This window comes from Podarcis melisellensis (assembly GCF_964234715.1).
Source record: "Podarcis melisellensis genome assembly, chromosome: 4".
In the NCBI taxonomy this organism is placed as follows: Eukaryota; Metazoa; Chordata; class Lepidosauria; order Squamata; family Lacertidae; genus Podarcis; species Podarcis melisellensis.
Window position 1 is genome coordinate 6,853,863 of NC_138531.1, and position 19,417 is coordinate 6,873,279.

The 19,417-nt window shown below is 41.3% G+C and overlaps 1 protein-coding gene across 8 annotated transcripts in view; it reads right to left on the bottom strand.

The window, feature by feature from the left end:
* PCDH9 (protocadherin 9) overlaps positions 1 to 19,417 on the bottom strand; it is a 747,296-nt gene that overhangs the window by 386,554 nt on the left and 341,325 nt on the right. For 4 of the 8 annotated variants that reach the window (XM_081907284.1, XM_081907281.1, XM_081907280.1 and 1 more), the window contains exon 3: positions 6,290 to 6,355. The exons of the other annotated variants lie outside the window; for them this stretch is intronic. In XM_081907284.1, coding sequence (XP_081763410.1) covers positions 6,290 to 6,355 — 66 coding nt within the window. The remainder of the gene's footprint in view (positions 1 to 6,289; positions 6,356 to 19,417) is intronic. 8 annotated transcript variants of the gene reach the window in all.

Consider the following 19,417-nt stretch of genomic DNA (forward strand, 5'->3'; position numbering starts at 1 on the left):
GCCTTGCAATTATTAGAGCTACTTAGCTTTAATATACTCAATACATTTTACTGCTTTTTTTGTTCTACTTCATTAAAACTGAGTGGCTAATACTGCAATTTTCTGAGCCTAGCCCGGTTCCTACAATACATCAGCATCAGGGTTCCTTCATGGCATTTCATTTACTTTGAATTATTAAAATACCATTAATTTTAATATATGAGGTTACATCTCAAGCCTAATGTTTATACCAGGCCAAAAAAATAAATACCTTTGATTTTATGACTAATGGGGGGAAATTACAAGATTGGATTAATTGTACTCCACTGGGGACTGCTTCACATACAATGAATGCCTGCACTGGAAACACTTCCTACACAGATTTTGTTCCTGCGTAGGAAAGCCACTTCTTTGCAACCAGGACTGGAGTTATGCCGATGCAGCCTCAGGCCATTGCCTCAGGCTGCAGGAGTGGCAGAAGCAGAACCTGGTGCTGCTACACCTGCTGGTTGCCTGCTGGGGAAGCAGCTGCTACAACTGCCTCCAAAAGGTGTACATCTATCGCTTACGCTTATGAGTCCCTTTGCCAACACAGATCCAGACTGCAACTGGGCAAACACAAAACATGAACGCAGAGCAAATAACTCAAAGCAAGCGACCCCATTAACAGACTAAAGGTCAAGTCATGTGTGCAACACACACATGCATTATTATTATTATTATTATTATTATTATTATTATTATTATTAAATTAATTAAATAATGATTAATTGTTTGCCACCTTATACCCTCAGGTCTCAGGGAGGTTCACAGGATAAAATCACAATATAAAACACAAAATACATAATCAAAATAAAAACAAGAACAACCCAATAATACCCCCCCAAAAAAACCCCCACATACACATATTGTTATGGATGTACAGCCTGAGATGGCATTGGGGGGGGGGGGAACCATTTGTCCAAATAAGCAAAACTGGGACAGAATTTTTAGTGAATCCATGGCACAGAACTCAACAACCCATGTAGATCTGGTAACCTATAAATCTTATCTTGGTCTGTCCCTGTTCTTACACTTTCGGTAGGTCAGTCCTGATCTATGCTAGTTTCTTTTTGTATTTTCAGGAGCACAAGAAGATGAATCATAATAGAAATCGCTATGTACATTTTCCTTGTGCATGCAATATATTGAATAGTATTTGTAAAAATAAATAGATAGATAGATAGATTTGGATGCTGGGGTTGCTCTGCCTGTACACGTTTTTCAAGTGGCCTCCCAGTCCTCTTGTCTCTGGAGACAAGAAAAGGGAAAACACGTATATCTTTGAATGATAGTTAATGTCCTGAATTACACCTCAGGGCCCAAGGGGCAAATAGCTTGATTTTACCACCCTGAGTTGTTGCCAGTATCTGACGAAGCTGACTCATGAGGGAACAGTGTGCAGAGCTCCTTTCAAGCAGAAATTTAAGAGTGCACAAGAGCCTTTGCTGTGATACTCTGCTGACAGCTTCTCTTTGACATCTCTGATTTATGTCTTATGTGCTCTTTTTTAAAAAAGGATCAAGACTACAAATAATCTGGGCCTTTAAACATATAACATGAGATAGCATTAAAAATGTACATATATTATTGCCGATCACAGAAGTCAAAGATAGAAAAAGTTCTGTGTGAACACTGACTCTTTCCCTTGCCAGTGGAGGCTTATTTTAGAGATGACAGGTGTCAAACTGATCCCAATCAAAATACCAAGTAATAGAAATGATTTTTAAATGGGGGGGGATTTCACCCACTCATAAGAATTAAACAGATTCTTCCTTTTAAACAGATAACATTGTTTTGCATCCGTCTTGTCTGCATACAAGAAAGGTCTATGAAGCTTCACTGACTGAGATAAAACTATGAATGTATTCAGTGAATGGCAAAATCCCAAATTAATCTAGTAATGTGGACTAATGCATCGAATGTCCAAGCATTATGAAAGGGGTGGGGAACTGCTTCAATTACCTAAATGTTCCCCCCCCCCCAGCCCATCAATCCATTGATGTTGGCTTGAATGACATGGGAAATATGACCCAAAACAAAATAATAGTCTCTAAGGCAGCATATTTTGTTAAGAATGAATATGTGCCTGAAGGAAAGGATGGCAGAAGCAGAATACAACCACAACATTACTAAGTATAAGCTTGGTCATTTTTGTGGTCAATTAATACATGATTTCTGTATGCATAAAATATACTGCTACCTTATATTTTTTGTTATGTTTAGTTTACTTCAAGATCAAACCTCCCAGCCCGTTTCTGCTGTCCAGGCAGGAAGCAAAACAGAAGGGACTCTTGAGCACCAGAAGGCTGTGTTATGGCTTTGTGACTCACAAATTCTGCAGCAGGCATAATTTAGAGTTATATCCTGCCCCATCCTGAACACTTTAAGTAGGCAGTAAAAACCAACAATCCTCCACCACAGTAAAGCATCTTAAAAGTTTTGTTTTGTTGTAGTCGTCACTGAAGGGCTCTCACCCTTTGCCAGTTTGGTCCCGGTGGCCAACCTTCCAACTCTATGATTCTATTCTATGAAACAACAGACAGATCTTGCAGCACGTTCGCATGGTGTTCAGCTAGTCTGTGCTGTTATGTGATGTGCACTGCATAGGAAAGTGCCTCATACCATATCAAATCATCTCCCTCATCTAGTCTAGCACTGCCAGCCCTTCTTGTGGGGCTCAGGCACAGATCTTTCACATCACCCACTACCTGATCTGTTTAACTGGAGCTGTCAGGAATGGAACCTGGGACTTTCCGCATGCAAAGCACATCCTCTGCCACTGAGCTATGCTTTCTCTCCTAAACTGCCTTCTCTGAGACTTCTGGCAGTGATTGGTTGCACTGCTGAAAGGGAAGGGGACGTCTATAAGTATTCCAGCTGCTCATGAAGCAAGTGGCCCAACACAATATTCATAGCCTGTCTTGTGAAAGAAGTGAAAACTTTCAATTCAGCTGGGATTAAAGCTTCTGAAAGGCTTTATGGCTACAGGCAGAGGGCAGGGTAAGTAATGGGATGAAAGAACCTGGGGAAAAGGCAGGTAAGAGGAGACAGAACCCGGAGGATAAACAGGAGAGATTACAAGGACTTGAGGGCAGTGGAGGCTAAGGAAAACAGGGGCCATGGATAAAACATATATAGAAGTGTTATTCAGGGTAAGTGAATGCACTTAGGGCAAGGGCTACTTCACACATGCAGCTGAAAATACACATGCAGCCTTTGGGTGGGGCCTGCTGCCACAATCCAGCCTCCCACCGCTCTGTCACACATGTACATTTCCTCATTCTGTATATACCTTCTGAATGTTTCAAGGACAATGGAGGCTGCATCAGTCTGTCATGAAGCAGTGCTGTACAGGCTGAACCAGGGTGGCTAATGGGAACTTTAGGGCGACTTTGAGTATCCACTGGGGTATCCAACAGGCAGGGTATACAATTAGCAAATAATAAAAGGCAACCCCTGAATGCAGGCATTCTGGCATTCAGAACAGGCTCCCACTGGGATGTGCGCGGTCCTGACACTGTGGATACTGGGAGCCCCAGACTTGCTGTAGGAGGCAGGTATCTGGGGGCTTCAGCTACTGAAGTAGGCAAGCAAGACAAGGAGGCTTGCTGGCCCAGTCCTGTACTTTCTTCCCTAGCTCCTTCCTTCCTTTGAGGCTGCAGCCTGCTTACAGGTGATGAAGCCTGCAGGATGACTGTGTAGATATGCACAGCTGCATATACTCTCATCTTATCTGTGTATTATCACCTCCTTGTATAAACAATGGTGATGCAAAATCAAATTTCCTTTCATGGTGGTAGGCCATTCTTTTGTCCATATGCTGCTTTGCATGCATACGCCATACGTCTGTCTCATGGCAAACATAAAATGGTTGAATTCACTATCAATTACAGGTTGGAACAAGTTGGATTTCAATTACAACAGGAGAGCAAAACAGCTGGGAAATCCCCAAGGGGAGGCACGAGAACCAAGGGGGTGAACGGTTCATTAAACAGTACTAATTAGGGAGAGATGAACTCAAGATATAAAACACATCTTGTTGCTCTGCTTTCCTTTACTGAGATGGTGTCAGGACGAAACAGAATAGCACCTAGTTGGACTGAATCTATTTGAATCTCCCTATAATTGCTACCTCGTTTGTAGCTTTAACAACTGGCCTAACTTTTAAAAAGTAACAAAAAAGGAAATTAGTGCCTTTCTAGTTGCCTAAATTACATTCAAATTAAACAGCTGCTTTGAGGGCAAGCGTGAGTCAAAACGAAACAGAAGCTGGGGAAAAATACTTTATAGCTAATGATGTAGCTTGGCTAAATGGGAGAAACTTCCAGACTAGTTCTGTTGAGCTGTTTGAAAGAGTTACTACTTTTTAGTGACATTTATAAGCAAAAACCACACTTAAAAAATACCAAGGTCTACATACATATCCAGCTTTACATTCTCAAACATTATCATGGATAAAAACCACCCCCCAAAACACACACAAAAACAATACCGAGCCAGTTCAATAGGCCCTGCACAATGAATACTGTGATAGAGTTGAACATGCTCATCAAAATGTCATCGGCATCCACATTAGCTGTGGTTGCACTTTTGCCTGTAAAGATGTCCTGTTCTGGATCAAGCCCTTAGTGTCCCATACATGATAAATAACAAGAATACACACGAAGACCATGATCCCAAACACAGTCAGGTGGACAACACACATTTCACTAGTACTTCAATGTGCTTAAGTGCCCCATTAAAGTGCATTGCATAAACATTGATAAGCAAATTATCAAAAGCTTAAGATATTTATTAGTAGCCAACAAAACTCCCAAAAGAAATAGTCTGAACTGAAAAGTGTAATCTACAAAGCTCTGCAATAAAACATTATGATTTCAAATGTAAGCAATAAAGTATAATGACAGAATTGTAAAAGACTTGCATGAAATACAAGCTTCCAATGAGATATAATTGGAAGCTGCTTTTGCATGCTTAATTTCCTAGTAACAAAATCAGAGCAATTTTTTTTTCCTATTGAGTGATAATATGAAAAAAGGAATGACACTATTCAACCAAAGCTGAGTAGTTTAAGTCCCATTGGTTTCAGTGGAAGACTGAAGCATCTGCTTAAATCTCTCCCATCAAAATCAATGGGACTTAAAACTGCTTCCCCTGCCTGCACCTACAAGTCATTTTTCAAATTTATTTTTTGTTAAGCAACAAATGTTAAATGCGTATTTTGTGTGAATTTGCCTTTAATGCAAATATTTTACAGTGGAAAAAATTATATTTGCCATGTCAGTTACAGGGTCTGTGTTTCCTACTTCATAGAAGACTCTATTTGAGGGATTCCTTTTTTGAAATGCTACCTGGTTCAAGGTTCTCTAAAGATAGAGAACCTTAAAACAAGTGAGCAGTGTGTGTGTGTGTGTGTGTGTGTGTGTGTGTGTGTGTCTGCATGTAGTAGAGCATTTTTCCATACTATGGTAAGGTGAACTGTGCTTCTACTTAAATTTTTGTAATTATTTCTAAAATTGTATCCATACATAGAAATTAGAAAATGCTATTTCTGTGCAAACTTGTGTCGTCTTATGTCCCTTTTTGTGATACATCTCATTTATTTATTTTTCATATTTTTGGCAATGCATATGGTCAACTCCAAGACAGTTATAAGAAAACTTTTATTTTCTCTCAAAATCTCTTGGAATTATAGAGCACCCTCATTCCATTGAAACAAATTATTGTTTACAAATTTCAAAACATTTCGCTCCATGAGCGTAGTAGGGATTCCTCAGATTGAACCAGAAAGTTCAGGTTCTGAGGCTGTGGCCCAGCCTAGTGAGTTACCAAGGATTGTGTCCAGAATTGGACATTATGAAGCCTATAGATTGGTTAGGCCTTGTCTTCCATGTAAATCTAGACACCAAAGAAGTACCACGTTCTGTTTGGTGCTTTACTCCTCTCCAGTTTCCAGCTAACACTACTGACCTCAGGGACCATGACCTGGCCCTATCCTACTGAAAATAAGGACTTAGCACAGTGGCATCATATAGTATATATAGTTCCTCTCTCTATATATAGTATATATAGTTCCTCTTATACTATGCCCTATAACGATCCCTTTATGCCCCTCCCAATATACTATGTTGGTGAAACATGTTGGTGAATGGAGCTCCCTAAGGGAGCCTGAGCACTGGTTTCAATGGGAAGCTGGACCCACAATACTTGATTTTGAAGAAAACAAACAAACTGGTTCTTTTGCTGTTGAACAGTTCTGATATCTTACCACCCATGGTTTGTCAGGTACCCAAATCTCCCACAAGTACTTCGGCATATCTCCAAAATTCAGTGCCTAAAAAGCAAGTAATAGTTGAATAAAAAGATTTGTCACTTTTACTGCACCTTAAGATAACCCCCGCCCTCACAGTCTCTGGCACAGCCCAAATTAAAGATCAACTCACATGCTGTTACTGGGCTTCTGAGTCCCTTCATGTGATTTATAAGAGGCTGTGTGTCCCTCCCCCTCCACAAGACCTCTTTTGCAATACAGAGAACTCCCAATTTACATTCCAAGGCACTGTGTATTTAAGTGGAATCACATATATTTGAAACACCATTGAAAAAGCCTGAAAACATTCCAACCCCACCCATTATTGTGACGCACACAGTTGCACCAAAAAGCAGTCACTGCCTATACATGATGGCCTGTTTTACATTATATTTTCTTGCCCCCTTTTTGCCTTAAAGAAGAATCACACAAAGATACTGTTGTACACTCAAATCCCTTGTGCAATGTGCTGTGGGAATATGCGGTAGACAGAAGAGACATAAGCAATACATGAATCAGGCCAATGAAGACTCTACATAAACCACCTGAAGTGCTTAACTTGCTTTAGTCCTAATTTCATTCATGTTTGAGGGGGCAATCTAATGAGGAACAAATCAAAGTATGGATTTCATTGAATACTTTTTTTTTTGTAGCACGCGAGATAAAACCCATATCAGACATTAGCTGACCATAGCACAGAGTTCTTCAGCCTTGGGTCCCCGTATGTTGCTGGACCACAACTCCTCAGCCAAGTCAGCCAGGGATGGTGGGAGTTGCATTAAAAAACAAGGGAACCAAAAGGTTGCCATAGCAGATGCTGCTTCCCTGTGGTTGTATCCCTTGTTGCTCTAGTAATGTAGTGAAGAGATCATAGGACAGGGCTGAATCACATGGCAAACTCACAGCCTAGCATCTCCTGTCCATCAGTCAAGATCCTCTTCAGCAGTACCGGCATGGGGTCATAACATATGATTGGCCTCTTCCAAGTGACTTTCTCATTCATGCATTCTTATATTGGCAACAGCCTCATGGAATGAAACCTAACATACAAACTGGATCTGTGCAAGCAATAAAGCACAATATTTGTATGGATACCTTTTTTAATGAATATAAAAACATCCTGCAAAAAGCACATGAGGAAGAAAGGCTTCTAGCTGGGCCTGCTAAATTTTGTATAGCACATTTCAAGTGACTTTCATTGGTTGATATCAAGTAACTGAGCTCCCAGTCAGTCTGTATTTAAATGGTTTGATCAGCACAAGTATATTGTATGAAGAAACAAATCCGGAGGTCTGAAATGCCAGTGAACGCCAGCTTTCCCCAGGTTCCATTCATGATCTGCCAAGCTCTGTCAGAATATTTAACCCCATCCCACTCAGCTCCTTCACTTTCTTGCCAGATTGCATCCTGTTCCCAATTATGACAGGTTTTAAAGGGTCAGGATCCCCCCCCCCCAACACAAAAGTTGGCAATACTAATAAAGAAGCAAAATCTGTGTGGGATACCTTTGCCTAGTGAGACGAAATTAGCATTCTGCTCAGAATTATTTGCCCCCTCTTTTATCATGATTTGGTGAGCAAAGGTGGAAACATCAAAAATGTTTACATCAAACTATGATGTCAACCCCTATGGAAAAACACATGTCTGTTCCACAGTTCTCCCATCAGAAGCTTCTGATATCTTATACACATCCTGTATGCTTACAGAGTTACATCACAGTTCTTTTTACCTAAGGATTGGTCTTGAAAGGAGCTTCTTACTATTTATATTCACTGCAAACATTCTCCTCTGATATCAAGTCAGAAGCTTCCAATTGACTTGGAAGAATTCCTTTGTTTGCCAGCCGATACCTTATTTCAAAGAGACGCACACCTCAAAACAACAGAAACCTGATTTTTGATTCTTCCTTACTTTTGAATCAAACCTCCAAGGGTATTAGCAAATGCAACGCCACACAAAAAGAAAAGAATACAGTAAGCTGATTCACAGACGTATTAAGACCACCCTACCTGTATCTTAAGGATGTTTTTATATGCACCCAACAAATCTTGCAGCATTGATGTTGAAGCTAAGGGAGAGAGGACACCCCCCCATCCCAGTTACTGTTACCCATATATAATGAAGAAGATGCACAACTGAAGATTCAGATAATTCCTCTGTGGTTGAATCTTACTCGCTAAAACACAGGTACCTGGTTTTTGTTTGTTCTTTGCTTTGCCATTTTTCTCAGCAGAAAGTTAACCCAATAACAAATACTTGCTTGGCTTAGCTTACAGCCCAAGTACAGAAATTTTACACTGGCATGCAGGAGTGATCCTTGAACTTGTGTGCCCTCCCCACTGTGCAGTGCTAGCTCATAGACATTGGTAGCCTACAAACAAACCCCATTAGTTGAAAAAGCAATAGGGCCTGCATATCAAGAGTTCTCTTGGGCTGCTGCTGACCTAGGTGGGTGCTCTGTGAAAAGGAAGTATAGCAGTACTGCTAGACATGGGGTGGGCTCTGGGCTTGGCCCCGCTCCCACTTCCATCCACCCTGGAGGTGGCTTTGTCACCATAATTGATTATTCAGTGTAGATTGCTTGGTGTGCATTAAAATCTGCAAGAGAGGCCCTTCTTATGGTCCCTCCAACTGGTGTTCATTATGCTATGAATGAGGATAGAGCGTTCAAGTTGCAGAATTCCACCTTCCTGGGGTATGATTGGCATCATCATTGCACATCTTACAGTGCCAATTACAAACATATCTATCCAGTCAGGCTTTCTCTTGAGTTGAATTGCAAACCGGTTAGTGTAAATCTGCTGTGCTTACTGTAGTATTGTACTTTAAATTGCTGCATGGTTTTACCACTTTCATGTAGTTTGTGTTTTTTTGTTTTTGCTTTCTGTAACTCCCCATTGGGATTGATAAAGGATGGAACAGAAATGTAAATATTAACTAGTAACAATTGGAGGAGACAGTGTAAGTCCCATTTCTGTGCTCTAATCACCCAGTTTTGTTGAAAGTTCTACGCATGATGCAGAGAGGAGATACTGGCTTTAGGCTTGGCCCCTGAATGCCCTGCATCTACATGCCAGGGCTTTGTGTGAACCAGCCCTTGTTCTCAGTCTGCAGGGCCAACATCATTCTGGACTTCTTTTACAAAAGCTAAGACTATTGAGATTTAATCAGGTTTCACACCGCTGATGGTCTGTGAAATACATATACATGAAAATGATTACCCCAAACCGTCATCTCTGCAACTTGCAAGTCAAATCAGGATTTATTTTTTCTTAATAATAATTTGGCATGGAATTGCCTATGGGCAGGTTAGGTTGAGTTATTGTGCATGCAACCAAGTGCTACACTTTCAGGTGCTATCCCGCAGATGGGACAAATTGGCCCTAAAATTCATCACCATACTTACATCGATGGAATCCTACATATTTTGAGTCACAGAAAACTTGCGACACCACAATTTGTGTCAGTGCTCCCCTTCTCACCCTTCAGAGAGCAGATTCATCAAATGCAGTGTGTTTTGGCACATGTAGTGTTCTATATCTACCTCACGCATGAAGCTCTTACTTCTGGTAACACTCTTGATGACAGCGGCTACTTGATGATGTACCATTTTAAGCATGCTAGTGGAATCAGAAGCTTCAGAGGTGAATCTATATGCATTTCCGGGAGCACCATGCATTCCAAAAAGGCTCTTCATAAGGCAAGTATACATGTTGAATCCACCATTATTTAGGAAGATAGACAAATATAGGTCTTCCCTGTGTACTTGCTATCCTTTCTTTAGGACCTGATTGCTTGGTGGTATTTCTAAAGCCTCTGCTCTACTATTTATAAAGGTAAAGGGACCCCTGACCATTTGGTCCAGTCGTGATTGACTCTGGGGTTGCAGCACTCATCTCGCTTTACTGGCCAAGGAAGCCGTTGTACAGCTTCCGGGTCATGTTGCCAGCAGGACTAAGCCGCTTCTGGCGAACCAGAGCAACGCACAGAAACACCGTTTACCTTCCTGCCGGAAGGTACCTATTTATCTACTTGCACTTTGACGTGCTTTTGAACTGCTAGGTGGGCAGGAACAGGGACCGAATAACAGGAGCTCACCCCGTCGTGGGGATTCGAACCTTCTGATCGGCAAGTCCTAGGCTCTGTGGTTTAACACACAGCACCACTTGCGTCCCCTACTAATTATACTTGAGACTTAAAACAAAGAGCAGAAAAACCTACAGCTAGGCTGTACCAAGTGATTGAACATCTCTTGCACAAAATACTCCTTACTCATACAAAATTAGCATGTTATGAAAAAGACTAGCATTCTTCCTAACAGTCTGAATTGTGTAGGGAAAATTCATTCACTGCCCCGTTTCTTTATCCAACCATCAACGTCACATGGGGTTTGCGTGTTTTCACTTTTATTCTTCTTCATCCCTCTGTGACAGATGAGAAATGAAACAGACAAAAAAAAAACCAAAGCCCTGAATGGCTGAAGTGATTATTGTAACTGTTGCAAGCTGGGGAAAAGAGGTGTGCAAAATATCATTCATGAGACAAGTTGCTAGTCCTACTGCAACTCTTTTAGACCCACTTAAAATTCTTCAAATGCTTTCCAAAGCAAGAAACTCCAAATTCATCTCAGTGTTTTCCTTTAAGCAAAATCTGGTGGCAATTCCGAGAGAAAAGAATTGCTGCTGTTGACACTTAGGTTAAAATAAATGTAAAATCCTGAAAGGGATATGGTAGCCATCCCACACATGCCTGCCTCAAAACTAGTGACTGAAGAAAGAGACAAATATCTGCAGCTCCTTTCCCAGCAGGGGTCTAAAAGTCAACATAATTTAAGATACTGTAAAGTGGATTCCCTGTAAACTAGAGTTCAGTTTGCTAATCTTTCTCTCCACCTCTGCTTGTGTTTCTGTCTCATGCACTGACACCACCAAAACGGTTCTGCAGAAACAGAGCTGGGCAATTCATTTCATCTAGTGCTCTCCATCAAGAAACAGAGGGGGCCAGATGGAAATTCCTCAACAGAATAACACTAGGGAAGCAGAGGGAAGGAGGGAGGGAGAGCTACATAAAATCAGCAGGTTTGGTGATATATTGCAATCCAGCAGCAAGAGAGATAACAACTGGGAATGTAGACGATTGCTCTCTTCCCCAATAAAATAAAAGCAGATTGAACTACCGACCTACACACAGTAATGGAAATGGTCTACCGTGTTGCTGGTTCCTGGAGAAAAGCAAAAGGAAGGTCAACCTGCAGCCCCCATACTATTTGAGAGTTTTCTTTTATTCCTTTTTCAGCTGACTAGTGCAATATATTGGAAAGATTTTCTGTGCATTTAATTAATTCGTATTCTTTAACAAACATGCAATACCTTGTTCCTGCAGTCCAGAAACTAGCAAAATAATGACAACCATAATGATTACACACAAACACACACTCTGAAGCATTTTAATATTCATTTACCATGTATGGATGTGGTAGCCACTGGGCGGATTCACACATTGCATTAAGGGGGGAAAGTGGACACCTTAAAATATAATGTGTGGAGATAGAGATAACACATCTCCTGCAGGCAGGTTTCAGAAAGTGTGCTGCCAAGTGTGCTTTCTATATCTGTGCTGGTGTTCTGCCTGACAAGAATGTTGCACACACAACTAAATAACTTACAGCACATCAAGGGCAGAGCGGAATGGTACACACTGGCCCTGCTCCCTGTCTCCAAATCTTGATGGAGTCTTCTGCACAGAGCACCTAGCCTTAGCCATCACTTTGGGCACCTTCAGTTGAAAAATGAAATTATATAGCGGGATTATGATTATGATCATGATCTGTATTACCTGCCCTTCACCCTAGGGTCCTAGCTGTTTATACGAAATCCACATTTCTTTCTTCTCTCTCTCTCTCTCTCTCTCTCTCTCTCTCTCTCTCTCTCTCTCTGCGCTTTCCTTTTCCTCTTGCACTGCTCTTCAGTATCTTCAAACCCCTACTTAAAGCGCTTGGTAGCCTGACCTGCTAGTCACAGGTACCGCACATTAAAGTGGAAAATGGAGATTTGGCACCTTGCTGTGTTCAGCTGCTTGGTTTTCGGTTTGTTTTGCTGCAATGTTTTATTCCTGGGTGTTTCTAAGAATTCAAAAATAACACATTGTTTACACATATATTTTGTTAGGAACTGTTTACATTTTTGCCAATTTAATCTTCGTTTTATTGTATCACAGCTCTATTCTTTTGGATAATATATTAGTAAGGTCCAACATGGCAAATAATATGCTGATTATTTGTTAAAGGAAGCATCTGGTAGGTACACCAATGCCAACCTACGTTTATGACAGGAACAAAAATAAACATTTTAAATTAATATTTCATTTGCCAACTGTTCCTCTTGCTCTGCTGCAAGCTGCAATACCAGATCTGGCTGTGCCATATTTCACATAACCAGGAGAACAATAGTCCCTCCCTGCTCCCGCCAAACCCCACCTCCATCATACTGGACCACCAAGAAACCAAAGCAAATGTAACTCCCATTGAGTGCAATGGACCTTACTTCTAAGCTGATGTGTATAGGATTGCACTGTGAGAGACTCAATTCTACCATTGTCTCAAATGTGGCAGGAAGCTAGTGAGAGCCAATTAACACAATCCAACTGGCATGCTGGTGATAGAATTCATTAAGGCGCTCCACAGAAGATGAAGTCTTCAGGGAATTGCTTTACTACATGCTTAATTCACAACTCAATCCACATTTACAGTGCCACAGTCTGAAAGACTTCCAGGGGTGCACAAAGATCGAATTTCTCAAGCATTCCTATCTGTTATCCTTATTTGCCAAAGCAGCCTAAGTTTGCACATGCTTTTCAGTTCAGAGACCCAGTGCATCGCAGGCATTGGTCTGCTATTGGCGCTGCCAGAGGCCTCTGCCAATCCTGTCATGGAAACATAATCTTGCAGTCAATTGAAATAAGTACAAAATGAAACCACTGATTTAAATGTATTGTTTCACCTGAATATATTCATACTGAAAACAAGTAACCTTGGCAAGAGGTTCTCTATAGAAGTAATGTCCAAGCATAGGATTCCAAGTGAGAAAACAGCCATCCTTCATGCTGGGGCTAGGTTAAGGACAGAGTTGTTTTACTTACAGTACTCACTGATACAGAGCACTGGCACCTCTTTATTTGCTGCCCATGGCAGACATTTTGTGCTGGCACTGACATGAGTTTTACCGAAGAGACCCAAAATAAAAGTGCTGGTTAAGGCTCTAGAAAAAGACTAGACACACATGGTAAGATGCAGCCACCCTGCGGTGGTCTTATTCCCGAGAACAGCAGCAGTGACACTTAATAGTACTCCAGTCTACGCTCACAAAGACCAGTGTGCTGATAGAGACATAATCTTGTGGCATGTTACCCAATGCAGTGGTTGCAATACAGATGAAAATGCACACCCTCATTCTTACCATGTCTTGGGCTGTCATTGTTTGCATCCACCTTCAGCAGTTATTCATACATCTCCATCCCCTTTTAGTACAGTATACAGTAGTGTGAAAGTAGAAATGGATTGTGTCTGCCAACCTCCTTCCCAACATCTGTGCATTTGGTAGGTTGCAGGAAAAGGATGTCTATACACATACAGCTGTGCTCTATGCAATAGGTCACACAAGATTCCCAGTTGTGTGGAGAGTCTGCATGTGCAACAGTCATAGGCACGTACACTCCCCTTTTCACACAGTGCAGAGAACCCACAGACATCAAGGATTGGGTACAAAGCATTAGGACTGACAAGTGTGGTCCTGCTCCCCATTTCATGTATAAGCTATGTGGAAGGAAGGAAGGATACGAATAGCCTTTCACATAATGGAACCAAGAAAACTGCATGAAAGCTCTTTTGCTGGATCAGGGATATCATGATGAGACTTGGAATAGCACCACAGTGACAGTATGAAGTAACATCAGGTATAGCTGCATTTGAAAACTAATCTTACCTGATCCCAGTTAACTTCCTGTATCACTATGGTAACAATGGAAGATCTAGGTCAAGAGGGAGAAGTCTACAATGTGGATCTCTACCATTAAGGTGTGTTGAAAAATGAGGGGTACTAAAAGGTACAACTTGGGAATTCAAAATATATTTTGGTTAAATTAATATAATTTAGTCTTACTTGATAAATAGGATGTGTGTTAAATTACACAGAAATAATTAAAAATGACTGTCAAGTACTTGCAATTACGTTATATGTTATTATTTATTTAGCATTACCTGACATTATCAGAAGGTAAAATTTAAAAAGTTTGTGCTTCTTCATCAAACGTAGACTTCCCAAGCTCAACGTTGCCCAATCGCAAAAAATAGCAGGTTTTGAATTCCTCACACCCAAAAATATATTTTTTTTGAAGACCCCATCCCACAGGGGAAAAAAATGCAAGAATTATGTTTCAGCCCCTAAAATGACATGCCCTATGCTACTCCACAAGCAGTTTGCCTCTTCAGAGAAAACCAGCATAGTAGCATTGCCTGCCAAGGGCTCCTCCAAGATGGCCTAAATATTCTGACGTTACCCGAGTGGCTGAGAAAGGAATCCTGGCTGCCGATGGTAACATTGGAAGGGCATTTTGTTGTTGGCAGCAAGGAGCCATGTTGAAGCATTTGCCTCTTGAAACCATGAAGATGCTTTGGCAAGCTTTTCCCCAGACCTGTGTAGAGCTGCTTCCTTTAGAAGAAATGGAGTCCGCTTCCCACGGCTGTGTCTGGGCTGCCCCACTATAGCACCCCAGAGGTCAGTAGCTTCACCTGAAACCTGGAGGCTTAATGTCCGGCGAATAAACTCTAGTGAACTGGCAGGGGCCAAACTACTTACTTGAGGCAATATTTATTTAGACCTAAGCTTTGTGCAGAGGCCAACACTGCACAGTCCTCTTCCCCTCACTTGAGACGAAAGCCACACAGCTCCTGGGGGCTGGGGGCTGGCCTCAGGTGGCCCCTTAAATGGCATGGAAATGCCTTGCCAAATAGGGACACAGAACTGTCAAGGGACACAGATCTGAATAAGTATTACCAAAAAAACAAAAACGGGGGGGGGGGAGAGTGTGGATGCAAATTTAGAAGTCATTACTATAACACTCGCCCAGAGTTACTGACTGACACCTCCTGAAGATGTGGACAAGCTCCTTAAAGAAAGGAGGCCAACTACCTGCCGTCCTGGCTGATTCCTGTCGTGGTTCATTTGGGCAAATGGGACAATGCTCCACCAGCCTCAGTCTGCTCCAAGGCAACACTCAACATCCTGCCTTCATACTGGCAGCCAGTCCAGAGGGCAGCATTGCTCCTTCGCTTCCTCCTCCTTGGCCTCCGTGATGCCCTTGCAGATCTCAGCTGGCAGAAGGAGGAGCTTGAATGAGCTAAAGGCATTTCATGGCTCCTGGTTCCGCTCCCCCCCCCCACAGTGGGTCTCCCTTTCTTTCCCCTGCCTCTCCCAATAGACACTGTAGTAAACCAAGAAACCCATTTTAGTTTCACAATGGTAGTTTAAATTACACATGCATGGGGGAAAGAAAACCCCCCACAATTAAATCTCGATTTAGAAAAGAGGCCTAGGTAAGACTTTTGCCACCTGGCACAGCCTGCTTGGCTTCATTGTGCTCTTGCCTCCAGTTTGCCCTTATTTCTGGAAGAGTTAAGAGCCAGAGACTGAACTGGGAACCAGTTGTTTCAAAAGTAAATAAAAACATTACAAGCTTGAAATTAAAAATGTATGCCTGATTACACACACACACACACACACACACACACACACACACCACCTATTAGTGTGGACTGCACATCTTGTAAAAGACCACTGACTGAATGCAGCACAACAGCCAAATGACCACAAATATATAATTTTATCTGCCAGCTCCCATAACTCCTTAATTACTATTTATTATTTCATTATTATTTGCTAGTCACTTTTTCTCACAGTGATCCAAAGCAACTTCCATTAGAAGCAATTAAGTAAAAACCCAAAAACGCAGCTATACTGATAAAAGGCAGCACTTAGAAATCCTGCCCAGCTGAATTCCAACTTTCAAATCAAGAGCTAAAAGTCTGAATAAAGAGAAAAGTATTTGCCTGATGCCTAAAAATAGATAAAGATGGTGCCAGGCAGGCCTCCCTGGGGAATACATTTCACAAGCAGGAAAACCAGCACTGAAGAGGTCTGTTCTCATGTTGCCACCCTTCCAAACCTCTCATGGGCACTTGAGGAAGGGCCTCAGATGATGACCACAGGGTCTGGGTCATTTCATATTGGGAGCAGCAGTCCTTGAGGTACTGGTGTAAGGCCTTATAGACCAAAATCATCGTTTTTAATTGAGCCTGCAAAATACTGTATTTTTCGCTCTATAAGACTCACCAGACCACAAGACGCACCTAGTTTTTGGAGGAGGAAAACAAGAAAAAAAATATTCTGAATTTCAGAAGCCAGAACAGCAAGAGGGATCACTGTGCAGTGAAAGCAGCAATCCCTCTTGCTGTTCTCGCTTCTGTGATAGCTGCACAACCTGCATTCGCTCCATAAGATGCATACACATTTCCCCTTACTTTTTAGGAGGGAAAAAGTGAGTCTTATAGAGCAAAAAATACGGTAATTGGTAGCCAGAATTAGTTTTATAATTCAGACCAGTCAACAATCTGGCTGCCAAATTCCGTGCCACTTGCAGTTTCTGAACTATCTTCAAAGGTAGCCCAGTGAATAATGCATCACAGTAGTCTAACCTGGAGGTTACCAGAGCACAGATGACAGAAGTCTGGACAGGGAGTGTAGTAATAGATCCAGGGTGGTAGTAATAGATCCAGGAGCACCCCCAAGCTGTGTACCTAATTAAAGAAGGTGTTACGTTTCCTGACAAATAGAGACAAAGTGTGGTTTTGCACAAGCCACTATACCTTCCAGATAGAACAAACTGGCAGCTCAATCAAAATCCAAGGCAATATACCTCACATACCAGAAGCTAGAATTTGCAAAATGATGTACTGTACTTGCCAGTGCACGCAGCCAAAATCTGTGCTTCTTTCAATCCCCAGTGATTAGCTCCTAGCTAGGTCTTAAGATAAGAAGCCTGTCCTGCTTCCTGTTATATTACATCCATAATCAGAGAAGCTCAGCCACAAGGCTTGTCCATCTGTCACCTTTCACTAGCATAACATTGCTTTTAAAATAGAAGTAACAGAAGCCACTGAAGGTTTGAAAGTCTAGAAATATAGGTATTCGGGCAGGTTCACTTTCAACCAAATCCTAATGCCTTCAAATGAAAGGGAGACCATACAATCCTTCTCACCCCCAGAAGTGTTTTGCTCATGCAACAGAGAAAAGGCTCCCCTTTCAAAGAAGCAGGAAACTCTTCCTCTTCAAAATGAACAGAAAGTTTGCTACAATGGAGAGAAAAGGTCAAGCCGAACAGGCCTGAAGTGTTAAGGAAGTCTGTCAGACATAAAAAGTAGGTTTTGCCATGTCTCTAAGGAAGCTATGATTCAATAGTTTTGCTGGTTGTATGATTCAACAGTTCATTTGAACCACTTTAACACATGGCCTCTGTCTACCAATGTGATATCAAATCCCAACAGAGGAAAAAGCAAGAGGGGGAACTTCCTAGGAGCATTTAAATATATCTATGGCAATTGGGACTCCACAGCCACGATAGAGCAACCTTCCATTGATGAAAACAACATGGGATTGCTAGAACGAAATGATCACCTGCCATGTAAAAAACACATAGCCATAATGGTGCAGTAGACAAAGTGTTGGACCTGGGAAAGCCTGGGTTGAAATCCCTACTCAGCCAAGAAGCTCACTGGGAGACCTTGCCCCAAGCACTACCTCAGCCTAGTCAAGCTCACAGGGTAACCGTAAGGACAAAATGGGGTGACCCTGTCAGACCACCTGAATTCACTGAAGGACAGGCAAGAGATAGTGAAAGAGACAGAGGGTAAATAAAATGATAATATATTAAATTTAAATGCTAGGAGATTGGCCTAAATAGTTCATACAAAATGTAATTGTAGTATTATGAAACAGATCAATAACCATAAGATTTTAGAAGACATCTGAAGGCAGCCCTGTTACAGGGAAGTTTTTAATCGTTGATGTTTTATTGTGTTTTTTATATTTTGTTGGGAACCATCCACAGTGGCTGGGGCAACACAGTCAGATAGGTGGCATATAAGTAATAAAATTATCACTATCATTATCATTATTCTGCTATTAGATAATAGCCAGAACTCAATGGACTTTCCATGCTTACAGGCAGAATAGCTCTGAGTACTTGATACTGTACTGAGAGACAGAACAGGAAGAAAAGGCTGTTGCCTTCAGTTCCTATTTGTGGACTTCCTAGAGGCATCTGTTGTGGTCAGAATGTTGAGCCAGAAAGATATTTAAACTGCTTTATCAGAGCAATATGACTTCCAGGTGCTTATTGCATATGGATGTCTTTGTGCCATATTCTGAGTCACAATAAAGCATGAATGCTTAGTAAGAGTAGCTCAACTTCTGCTGTCTTCAACTCTACTCAACTCAACTTCTGACCCAGTTGTATGTGTCCAAAACATGTAGTTGGAAAACACAGTTTAGTATCAAAGCAAGCATACAAAGAATCTTTGGGTGCCAAGCAGAGTTGCCCTTGAAATTTAATTTAAAGCAAATCTAACACAGGTGAAACATCTAAGAATTTTTAAAAGAAATCCAAAAGTGTTTTGTTTTTTTTACAATTTTCCCAGTGCATTCTTCTCATACATATGTTGTTACTAGATTTTGTCTGCAGTGCAATTTATATCAACTGTAAAGAAACTTTCAACGAAACATTTGAGAATTTTGAGGGAAGCTAAGACAGACTCATTAAAGATGAGCAAATTTTCTCAGGTGGGTTTCAACTACCCTTCAGTTCTAAAGAACGTTGGAGCTTCACTCTGTATATTGTACTTTCTTAATATGAAATAGGGATTTCCCTCCATCAAGTTTTATTTAAAGGAGTTGCAATTGCTAGAAACTATCCTAGTCAAAAATTCTTCTGTATTTGCTCTCTGGTATATCTTCTTCTTTGTTCTTTCTAAATGTC